General features: G+C 45.9%; 2 protein-coding genes across 2 annotated transcripts; both read right to left on the reverse strand.

The window, feature by feature from the left end:
• Window positions 1-4,961: 4,961 nt before the first annotated feature.
• LOC131210775 (pro-corazonin-like) lies at window positions 4,962-6,405 on the reverse strand. Its single transcript, XM_058204067.1, has 3 exons — window positions 6,273-6,405; window positions 5,697-5,884; window positions 4,962-5,634 (listed from the first exon to the last, which is right to left on the reverse strand). The coding sequence occupies exons 2-3, from the start codon at window positions 5,882-5,884 to the stop codon at window positions 5,355-5,357; spliced, it is 468 nt and encodes a 155-aa protein (XP_058060050.1). The 5' UTR covers window positions 6,273-6,405; the 3' UTR covers window positions 4,962-5,354.
• A 1,326-nt stretch (window positions 6,406-7,731) lies between these two features.
• LOC131208852 (DNA repair protein RAD50) lies at window positions 7,732-11,972 on the reverse strand. The gene is made up of 3 exons (XM_058201763.1): window positions 11,904-11,972; window positions 11,060-11,835; window positions 7,732-10,995 (listed from the first exon to the last, which is right to left on the reverse strand). The coding sequence occupies exons 1-3, from the start codon at window positions 11,970-11,972 to the stop codon at window positions 7,911-7,913; spliced, it is 3,930 nt and encodes a 1,309-aa protein (XP_058057746.1). The 3' UTR covers window positions 7,732-7,910.
• Between the last annotated feature and the right edge of the window lie 245 nt (window positions 11,973-12,217).

A 12,217-nucleotide genomic window follows, 5' to 3' on the forward strand; every position in this document is an offset into this window, starting at 1 on the left:
CAGAGACCAGCAAATAAAATAAAACGAGCGACCACTTTGCGAACGGCAAAATGGTTCGCGCCGCGCAATCGGAATCGCAAAATCACTTCCTTGACCATACATTTTTTATAGGATACCGAGCAATCTATTTCGAACGGTCAGCCAGCGGTGGTCAGCGCCCCGGTTCCATACAAACTAATGCGAGGGTTTGCTTGCTGCTGAACAGGCGGAACCGACCCAACGAAAACGGCCCAACAAATCTGAAACACATAACAAACGGAAATGGCACAATTCAATTGGTATCTAAAACAGTATATTTATTCAAAAAGGGCCTTAGCAGTCGGTCAGTGAAACGGGTGGCCACCAGTCAGAGCCATGGAGCGTACATTTATTTAGCAGTGTCCGGAGCCGGGAATCCACCGGCTCCAGCGGACCTGACGGATGATCCCATCTAGCCGGGCCAGGGTTCTGTTGTTTGACACGATGAGCCCTATTAAATTTATCGTTTTCGAATCGGATTCTAGTCGGCCGAAACCCCGGTACCGCTGGGGCTGTGTAGCCAGCGCTAGGCTTCCGGTGCCGTAAAGTCGTCACCTTCACACTCTACCGGACCGATTTTCACACTCTATTTTAACTCAATTAATTTTTCACAAACCCTCCCCGTTTGTGGAGGCGTCGAAAGGAAAAACTTGTATCGCGGCATAAACCGGAAAATGGAGACCGTACCTCTACGGAAAAGCTACATGGAAAGAAACACGCCGCGCACACCCCTGCGTGGTTTCCGGTGCCGCGGCCCAGTTTTGTTGACGTGAAGGATATCAAATATTTAGCCGTGCATTTTAAACGGACGCGATCCGGTACTTGAAAAGTCAATTTGAGCCAGCTACCAACATAGACGGGCGGGCCGAGTGTCCGTGTCCGGGTGGACCTCCCGCAAGGGACCAAATAAATTGGAATCGGGTGATTCCAACAATTGGCTACAATGGCCACCGAACAATCAGCCACTTGCTGCACTTTCGGTGACGACTGCTAGATAGTGTTGCACCGTGTTCCGACGGCTAACATCCGGCCCCGACAATCGAGCATCACACGCTCCCAGGAGGCATCCGATCCCAGAGTCCCTACGGAGTACGACGGGATCTGGCTTTCATCTCGTATCGCTTCTCTTCGCCGCGGACAGCATGCTCCAAACCCGCGGCTGAACGAGGTGTACTGTTGTTTAATTTAATAATCACGCCACAGATATACTCCAGCGAAACGTGGAATCAACTCCGGAGTGCGCTCTGCGTGCGATATAATATCATTATAAATATGTTTATCATTTCCCCGGGCTGGCGCTTCCCAGCCCTCGACTTACGGCAAGTGGAAAATCACACGCGAAAATGATAGCCACCCCGGTGGGTTCGACCCGGTAATCGCCCGACAATTACAAGGGCACCACCGGGCACCGGTTCCGTGACAACAAGTGTACGGGCCCGTAAACCCGCGAGGGTTGCCAGGCGTAGGGTGCCTTTCTACAGGCTTCCCATCGCACCGATTAACGGACTCAGGCGGGTCTGTCCGTGTCTGCCGTCACGTGGCTTACGGGTGCGAGTATGGGCTGGCCTTATGATTGAGTTGTCAGCTCCGTATCCGCGCCCGGTCGGAAAAGTGGAAAGCGCAGTTTTCTCCGTGAAACGATTACACCCCAGGGACCCGGGGTGGGCTGGCTATGTGCGTATGCATCGATCCCACGGCGTTGCGCCCGTAGCCTGGGCGGCCGCGTAGCCCTAATTGAATTATTTTCTCATGAGTCAATGTTGAAGCACTCTCTCCATTTGTGTAACAATAGCCACCTGCAGCGGATGTCGGAAAGACCACACTGTTTCAAGCTATCAATAACCCTCAAACCGGTATCAAATCTGCAATTCACCGCAGTGGAAACAAATTTTACCAAATTAGTGCTAGTGGTACTAGCAAAGTTTAAACTATCTTTAAAAACAAAAGACGTACTGTTTTCCGATGGCAATATGTTTATGGCACTAAATGATGTGGAAGCTGAAAGTCTAAAGTGTAAATGGGTTATCTAGGATACTCCAGAGTTCCAGTTCTTCCCGTTGGTTTGTTGTTTGTTGGTGTTGTTTGAAAAATCGCAATCGCAAGGCATATTGGGGCAAACCATCGAGATCGAGTTCCTGCCTCTCGGAGCAACACCGAGTCATTCTGTAGCAGTCAAATTAAGTCTACTTTTCATGAGTTAGCTTTGATTGTGAACCAACCAATTGAGGAGCTTTAGCTCAGTGGCCTCCTTCGTTTTACATGTTTTTGTTAACGCAAATAAATTATTCACTGGTCAAAGAAGCCCATCATCCTGCTCCCGCTGGAGCAGGCTGGCCTTCGAGGCTCGCACTGCCGCCGGATTCTCCTACCTTGCGTAGCGTTGATTAAAATCTCGCAAATTGAATTCTTTAAAGATAAATGAATTCCACCTGACGGCTAAGCTCTGATTGGGAGCCCAGCTCACCGACGGTCCGACGGTCGGCAGTATGAAAAAGTACAACGGATGTCGGAGTATCCCCACTTCACGGGATGACCAGGAGCGAAAAAGTAAAAAATGAAGCAAATGGAAAAGATCGTGTAATCACTAGGCTGTTTGAGACGTGCTTAAGTCTTCACCTTCACCTCTGATTAGATTGAGACCGGTGGAACGTCTTGGTGAGATTCAGAGGAATCGCCCACCGAGAACTGGCCCGTGACTTACAAGTCTATGGGCCAAACCCGAACAAACGAGTCTGCCGTAGTGTCAACTGTCACACTGTCCTGTTACATCAGACGGCAATACCTTCGAAAAAGGCAAGAAAATTTCATCCCATCGTCAAACGGATGGGCAGCATGAAAATGATAAACGTTTAAGTCTACCAGAGCGGTGGCAAACCGTCCCGGGCCCTTCCCGGTAATAGGTAGGCAACAACGAAACATACCCTTGGGAATGGTCTGTGCGCACGGCAAAGTTCTAAATTCTTCGGTACACTCGGACGGCCGTCAGGAGGCAATCATTCATCCACATAAATTAATTATAAAGTAATACGAGGCACGTCTCCGGCTAGTAGTGCGAAAGCGAGCCCACCCCAAAAAGGGGTCATCCAGGCATTGCAGCCAACTCTCAGAGTGGCCGGTGTATGCAACCATTACCTTCTGCCTGTGCGATGATCCTAGCAAGAGGGACAGAGCTGGTTCGTGCCGGCAAGGATGAGCGTGAGGTTATGTTTATTTTGATTACCACTGTTCTTTTGAAGTGTCTGGTTTTGGCTGATGGCAATCGGTCGTTTGATTTAGCTATCTCTGCTCGTGCCAGTCGAGCGGCCCTCGACCGATTACTTCCGATAGACATCGCTACCCTAGGAAACTGCTGCTGCTAGGGGGTGCTCGATTGCGAGCAAAGAGCGTTTCGAAAAGAACAATCCGAGGAGGGAGTGCGCCCATTGACATCAACAACACCCAGCGTTTTTATCTTTTTGCATCTACGGTTGGTCGAACTAGTGCATCCAGCCGCCAGCACTGTGCTGTTGTTGTGCATTTATTGTCCTGGAAAAAAATCTAGCACGTACTCACGGTGATCGAGTTACAGCGTGATATCTGCTAGGGGTAGCTCTAGGATGTTGACCACTTTCTCAGGAAGCCTGTTTCCGAGTATCGCCGAACAAGTGCTTCGAATGAAGTTCCGCAAATTCACGAGGGGACATGGACAGCACTCTCTTAGTGCCTGAAGTGACGAAAGTGTCAGTTAACGTATTGACAAACCGGAACATGTAGGAGCTAGGGTTTGTGACAACTGGACAAATTAAGGCCTTTGCACACCAAAACTGAAATGAACTGAACTGAACGTAGCGTAGCGAACGACGCGTTGTCTCGTATAGGATTCCTTCACACCGGCGTCGACGTAAACTTCGTACGGCGACGACGAATCTGTATGAAAAGACAACGCTCCTTTTGTGTCGCTTAAAAACTTTGGCCAAGGTTCGTATACTTGGTTTTTGGGTGAGTGGGGCGAAGTTCAAGACACATTGAATTTTTGGTGCGAGAATTAAAATAGTTTCATGATGAATTTGTGTTTGTATTACAAGTAATAATTAAGTGAAAATTATTTTGCATGCTTGTGATACAAAAAAAACGTCAATTGAGTAATCTTCGATTAGTTTTTAACTACCTAGGATGTCTAATTGTTTTCGCCCAAACGAGAGGGCGAAAGACTTTTCCGTTGCCTGTCGCTCCCGTAACCGGTGTGAAAGGTCCGAAAAAGCGTCGCGTGAAAACGTAATTAACGTTCCCTGTGTGTGGGGGCCTTTAACGTGAAGCAACAATCTGATGTACTGCTCCCTCCGGATGATTAGTCTTAGTCCTGCGTTGAACTTGAGATCATAATTGTAAGAGGCGCACCGTTGGGCGCGTGCCCTACAATTTCTCTACGAGAGATCATATCAGATAGGACCTAAAATTGAGATCCCAAAGAAGTGTCAAATATTATGTTTGTTCTAATAGTACCCATCCCCATCCGCCCAAAACGTACACGTATTTTTAAAACTTGTTACAACTTCCGCAAGATAGCTCAACGAGAGGAGGGTCACATGTAACAAACGTAATTAAAAAATGCATCTGCAAAATATCCTGTATTGTAGTGAGCTTATTAACGCATTGTGACCGTAGAAATTTCAAATATTAGTCAGACGTAGACCGATAACCTATAATTTGTCCCATTTCAACGGGACAACTCCATGTCGAGCCGTCCAATTATCTAATCAACCTTCCGAGACATCTTAGTTGCTGCCGTAGCACCTTCTTTCATTATTCTTTATGGCTTACAATACTTCGTTCAGTTTTTGCTGATCTCTGTACAAACAAAACGCCTCTTTTGCTGGGTCGTAAGCAAAAGACTGCTTTCTTCTTTCATAGCATATTCTCAATCTTCAGTCAAGTCACTGGCTATGGCTTTATTATAACTGCCTGTATTACATTCCTGTGTGCTTTTAGAAGATGGTTAAAATTATGACCAACGCAACTGCTGTTAAGCTCACGGCGGCGGCTCCAGATATCAGGAAGTATTGTGGTAATCGATGAGAAACGGTCAACGGATTCAGCTGGAGACGTTGTGACAAACTTTAACAAACGACAAACTTTTATAATCACATGTACATCCTTGCCCGATGGATCATTAAAACGTTATTATCTTCGTCAACCGCAGTGGCAGTCTCTACTTCTCTTCCGTTCCGCTAAATGGGTATATTCGTAAGGACCGCTCCTTTGATCCTCGAGTGTGGATAATCCTGTAAGCGCATGAGAGCGCACCTGTTTCCGCTGGGTTGTTATCCCCGTTTGGATGGTGGTTGGCAAACGAATGTTTAGGCAATTTTCTGACGCAGATCTCCGAGAGGCGCAACGACGTCTCGTTTGAAGCGTAGATCATTGCCGCCGACTGGTCGACCGCTGGCTACATTAACACTGGTACCGCCATTTCCGTCTTCGGGATCGATCAGGAATTGCGGAAGAACGAAAGACGGGCCCCCAGTTTCCGCACTATCAAACTCAACGCCCGAAAACAGCTCCTTACCGGGATGGCCGGCAAGTAAATTGGCTATCCTCAGGTCGCAAGGATTGCGCAGGAATTGGCGCAGCAATGCTCTGTTGAAAAGAATAATCACGCAATATATAGAAAGCCGAGTCAATCTTCCTGATATGCTTACTTTTCATTTGGTTTCAGCGTGTCGAGCCCTGCCGTGGCTACGCGGGACATAAAAACGGGGTTTGCGCCAGCTTCTGAGGTTGAGGCCCGTTTGCCATTGGTCCATCCTCGTGAATATTGGAAGGTTTGGGCATTCACTAGCATCACCAAGCCAACCAACAATATCACGATCGTGCGAGTGTGCAGCATCTTCAACAAGCGATAAAAAGCGTATTTAATAAATCACATAATGTTGGTAGTGGCTTTAAGTTGATTATTCTGCAAATGATTCGTCTCACTGGACACTCCCCGGAATCCGGTGCATATCATAAATAGTCTCTTTTCTTTACTAATCAATCAAAGCGTAATCAAACTGTTCCAACGATACAATTTGGTTTTTTCTATGTCAATCCAATAAAGTATTATAAAAACACCGTTCTGTATAAAAGCTTGGCTGTGGTTGGTAACATAAAACCCTCTCGCTCCGTTATTAAACTTTGTAAAATTTCACTGGTAATGTTCATTTGCAAACCACGATTGCAGTACAACTTTAAACTCTCAGAGTCTTTCACATTTCCAACAATAATTAAATACACACCTTGTCACTTTTAATAAATACGCACTAGTTCTGCTCAGTGCGCTCTTAGATTTGTTTTCAGAATTTACAAATATGGTAAGGATTGCAACAGCCAACAGGTACAAACGCACTCCGAACCGCCAACTTTCCGGAACGAAACTGTGCCCTGCTGGAAGGCCAACGGGACCTTTATATAGGATACCGAGAGTCGGCGTTCGTCTTACCAGCATCTCAAAGAAATCACGTATCACCCTACCATCTAGCCCATATTAACCCGCGTGAACCGCTTCTGGCGCCCGCACGTATTATCCCACTCACAAACACCTCCTACATGAATACTTCACCGTCGACAGCACGGATCAGCATATCAAAGTCAATCAATTAGAGTGAATCGAATTGTGGTGAGAGTTAAAATTATGTAAATTTCCCACCCATCCTGATAACGCCGACAACCGGCAGATACACACTCACGGAACGCTTCCCAACCGAGCAAAACAACCTTCTCCATCTCAGCCTGTTTGTTGTGCGATGCCATCTTTGATCCTGTTTATTACCACGCCAGAGAGTTATCAAATCTTGGCAAGCAAATAGGCGAATCGACGCTTTCAGTGGGATTGAAAAACAAAAGGGGCCAAATTACACTCCGGGAGCTAGTAAGACAGCTCGCAAGACGTTGCCGTTGCGGCACAAGGATATCATTTGCATGCGGCGCTTTAACCTTTTCCAACAGCCACCCTTATGACGATGAAAACAGGCAAAGAACGACAGCGTCAAGATGGACCATCGTCATAGCTAATTAGGCCTCTATTGTGCTGTGGCGCCGTGCGTGTCGAACGAGAAATTATAAATTTTCCGGAGTACTTCTCATTCTGTTATCAACCAACGATGTAGCTACGTGTTGGAAATTGCAAAGCTTGCGAAAACGCTATAAACCCAGATATCTTGACCATGAAGTACGATAAAGTAAAGTTAAGTGAACGGGATTATATATATAATGTGTTATGTTTACCGTCTCTTCTATCATGTATAGATCTAAACAATAAACTATGAACCACTTTGTACGGTAAAGTGAAACAAACAAAAATGCTTTAATGAACTTGAACCGAACATCAAGGGAAAAGTGTGTTTGTTAGGTGATAATTATCCTTATCCGTAGATAAGCTGGGCTTCGTCTGTAGATCAACCCGGAGAGCAAAATTCAAAATCAAACGGTTCTATCCACTCTAACGGATAATATTAGGTTGGCGAAAAAGAAATCGACGTTTGAGGGTAGGGAAGGTAGGGCAACTAAGTACAGAAGAATAGAGTCAATTTAATGAATTTATCTCAAATAGAACATGAGACACTTGCAGTTACTGTGTTACTTAAACAACTTTCTCATTTATTTTTCGTAATTCAAATGATCGGATGAACAAGATATTAAACAATGAAAAGTTTATTGATTCGAATCATGAATGATTAAGAATAAAAGTACCACAAATTCAAATAATATTAGGTTCCCAAATAACTCTCCAAGTTAACTATTAGGTTTGGTATTTTCGCGACAAAGCAAACCAAGTAACAAATACCAAAAGAAGATGTAACGCATATTTTGTTTGGGGCGACCAATAAGCTTAACAATATGGTTTCCATTCGTTAACGACCTAAGACTTGCTGAAATTACAGTTGCTCTTCCGTTATGATGGATTTGCCATCATTGTTGCGTGAAATGCGATAATATGTTTCAAATTTTTCCAGCTTCGTAACGAATTCCTCGTCGTGGGTGATAACGACGAGCAGAAAGTTACTGTGCGCCCGTTCAGCTACAATCCGCCGCAAAGAGTCGCACAGCGATTCGATATTGTCGCGGTCTAGATTCGTTGTGGGCTCGTCTAGTGCCATCACCCCGCAATTGGCGCTGAACGTTTCCGACAATGCGAGACGGATGATCAATGAGGCCAGGACTCTCTGTCCGGCGCTGCAACGACCGCGCATCTCTATTTCTACGTCGTTCTTCGCTTGCACCACACCGTACGAATACAGCCGACGCCTGTCTGACCGTTCCGGCGCGTTCGGATCGTCCTCGGTCTTGATGCGAATGTAGTCGATGTCGTTGCCGCGGTAGATGTCGCGCCATAGCGAGAATATGTTCCGGTTTATTTCAACCATCTTTTCGGTATGATATTCACGCAAGGCCCTTTCGACCGCATCGCGATGCTTTTTGATATCGATCACCATCTTGCCTAGGACTGCCGCTTCGCAAAACGTTTTGCGGTAATTACGAATGGCATTTTTGAACTTGCTCTGCTCCAAGACCTCTCGGAGGCCCTTTATTTGCAGCTGCAACTCCGTCAATTGCCCGTTTACTTCGCTACGTTTGGCCTGCAACCCGTCACGGAGATCGATAAGACGGATTCGCTCTTTCTGCACACTGCTTAGTTCCATTTCTCCCATGTTTTTCTTGAGAGCGTCTAGTTCGGCTTCAAGGTCAGCCGATTCACGAATCAGCCGCTTCAAGTCACGATTGTCGACAAGATTCCGCTCGCGCACATGCTGATCCGTGATGTCCTGCTTGATAGTTTCAATTGTGTCCATTTGCTTTTCAATTGATAGTACTGTGCTGTCACGTTCCTCCTTAAGTTGTTTCATTTTATCCTGTAGACGATCGACTTCGCGGTTCAGATTCAATGCTTCCAGTTCACCTAGCTCGCTACCTACTCGTCCAATTTCGGTCTCGTCATAGTTCAATGCTTCCAAAGATTTACGAGCCTTTTGCAACGACAGGGCATTTTGATGCTTTGTGCGCGACTTCTCTTCGACTTTCTGATCCAACTCCTGCTTCAGCGTAGCCAATCGAGGCTGAGATTGTTTAAGCTCAGCTTCGTGTGCACCTATTTTTCCCGCCAGTTCCCGAACTATTGCCCTTTTCTGCTCTAATGATTGAACGGATTCTTGAAGCATCAGCTTTTTCGATTTCATCTCGTTATTCCGCGACTGTAGGTTGTTTAACTTTTCCGACATTGTGTCGAATTTGATCTGCAATTCATCCGTTAGCCGCCTTTCTGCCTTTAACTGCCCCCGTAAAGATTCTCGATCGATCTTTAGTGAATCTATGCTCGAACCGTCCGCTGCTTTAGAGCCCAACTCCCCACGCAATTGCTCTACACCACGTTGCAGCTTGTCCACCTCTCGGCTCATTTCATCCAAAACGCTCATATCACCGACGATGGTACTGATCAGCTGCAGATTAGCCGTCGGTTCCGACGTTGCCAACTGATATTCCTCTAGCTCATCGGCAGCCTTCGTGAGACGACGCTCGGTGTCCTGAAGTTGCTGTTTCAGTTTAGTCAACTCGAGCTTTTGCTTTTCCAACTCTTCTACGACCGATTTTAATGCCAACAACTTGTCATATTCTAAGCGTTCGTTTTTTAAGCTTCTCTCAAGCGCTTCGATCTTCTGTGGCAGTCGCCGAATTTTATCCGATAACTTACCACTTACATCCTGAACATCGTCGGTGTTTAGTTCTTTGTCACACACCGGACAGCATTTGTCAGATTTGATGTTTGAAATGAATTTTTGAAATAACACCACGGCCGAGCGATCCTCGCCATGTTCAAGAGTGTTTTTGTCAATCTTTTCCTTCAACTTGGCCACTACCTCGTCGTACGGATTCCCGCGGCAAGCAGAGTAAATTTTTTCCTCAGCCTCCGCCAACTCGCGTACAAGACGTTCATGCTGTAGCTTTTGAGTTTTTCTCAACGTTTCCATCTCCGTGACGACCATTTGTGAGCGGTTTGCCTTCTCGTGAATCGTTTTGATCTCTTGCTGCAGTGAATCGTACAGGTCCTGCACATTCCGCTTATAGTTGGACTCAATCGTACGATCGGGGAACAGGCCACGTAAGCTATCGGCATGCTTGTTTCGCATTCGCCTGAGCTCTGAATCGCGGGCATTACATTGCTGTTCTTTCAGTGTTAGTTCCCGTCCTTTTATTGCGAATTCGTCCATCGCACTGATACGCTCTTCTAACTGTTCCAACTGATCCTGTAGCTGATCGCGCATTCTCTTCTTCTTGGCCAGATCTTCTTTCATGGCCGGAAGATTTACACTTTTTACGTGCGCCTCGTATTCGTGCTCGAGTTTCACTAGTTCGTTGTTCAGCTGGTTAAGAGTTTGAGCAGAGAGCTCTATTTTGGACACCTCACCTTGTGCCTGACTTTTGTCCCGCTCCATCTGCTGAATCTGTTTTCGTTTCGAGAGACAATCACTTTCCAATGTAGCTTTTGCCTCGCGTAATTTATCGATTTCTCGTTGTTTCCGCACATCTTCCTCGTCATATTCAGTGGCCATCGACTGAACCTTTCTGGCCTCTGCCTTCACAGCCTCCTGTATAGCTTTGATGGCAGCCTGGATCACACTCAAGTCCACCGTGGCGCTATGGCAATCTGCTGGCAGCGAGAGTTTTAATTTCTCTCCCAGCATGACAATCTTTTTACTACGCTCTGTCTTAAGTTCTCGTTCACGTTGCTGTTTCGTGATCATGGCAATTCGTTGTTGGTCCATTGTGTGCCATTTGCCTTGCATTGCACGTTCTTTGGACTTGGTCGTTTCAAGTTCACCCTTTGCCGCTTCAAGTTCAGACTTCTTGGATGCGGTTTTTTGTTGGAAAATTCTTATTTCTTGCTCAATTTCGATCAAAGTGCCTTCGAAAAGTTGCGTAATTTTGGATTTAAGCTTGGTCTGCTCTTCCTGTTTGCTCTGGATCCTAGTGAATCAAAAAAGAACAGTTAAACACGCTCCATCGTTTTACAATTCAATTGCATACTTACTTTGAACTAAAATCGATCTTTTTGGCAATCAGCAAGTTGTACTCTCTTTCGATGAGAGCTAACTCGTCGAGTCTCTTCAAAATAGGATCTATATCGCTCTGAAGATCGATTATTCTCTGTCGCAAATCAGTGTGCTTCCGGTCAGTATCCTCCAGCTGAACGCGTTTTTGTTCGGCCTGAGTCTTCAACTCTTGCAGCAACTTCAAATCGCCCTGTTTTTCTTTCTGCCGATCACAGTACTCTTTGGAGCTCTTCATCAACTTGTCCAGCAGCCGATTATATTCGGTTGTGCCAAAGATTGCGTCGAACCGCTTCTTTAGCTCTTTCGGTTCTTCTAGTGGCCAGCACGAATCTTCTTGGTGGCAAAAAATGACATTATTGAGAATCGCCCTCGACACTCCCATGGCCTCGCACATTTCGTTGTTAATATCGGCGGTCCGGGAGCGCGTCAATGATGATTTGGCTTTGGTTTCCGCGTTTTCCAGCACTATTGTTGAATCGAGAGTTTCGAACTTTGGGTTCTTTCCCTTGAGCGATATTTTCATCGATCGAATGGCCGTTACGGTGTTCTGCATGTGATCTTTCACCATCAATTTGACCTGTCCCAGTGACTCGACCGAGTGGAATATTTTCGGATCGTGCACGAAACCTATGCCGCGGTTCGTGCCCTGTGGTACCTCGCCGGTTAGCCCGTATTTTAGGCACTCAATAATGGTCGTTTTGCCGCATCCATTTTGGCCAACGATCAGCGTTAACGGGGTGCGAAAGTTGATTTTCTGTCGGTAAAGGCAAACCGCGCAACGTTAGGAAATGTATTTTCTGCACACAACTACAATTTTCTCACCTGGACGTCTGCACTGTCGACTCCGTAGCTGCGAATGCCCCGAATTTCCAGCTTCGATACCGTGGACATGATGGTTTCGTTTTCCTGAAAATACTTGTTTTACACGATATTTTGTTGAACGCCGAAAGACCACGCTCCGAAAAGGCGCCTTCCAGCTGATGACATTCGGTGGATTGAAAAAAGCCAAAACAAACGTATAACAAGATTCAAAACTAATGACGGTTTCAAAATGATGGAAAAATATGTTTTATTTAAAAAAGGATTTCAAAAAAGGCATAGTGTGTAAAGATGCACCATTGCTTTACATTACAATT

This window comes from Anopheles bellator, chromosome 2 (genome assembly GCF_943735745.2).
Source record: "Anopheles bellator chromosome 2, idAnoBellAS_SP24_06.2, whole genome shotgun sequence".
In the NCBI taxonomy this organism is placed as follows: domain Eukaryota; kingdom Metazoa; phylum Arthropoda; class Insecta; order Diptera; family Culicidae; genus Anopheles; species Anopheles bellator.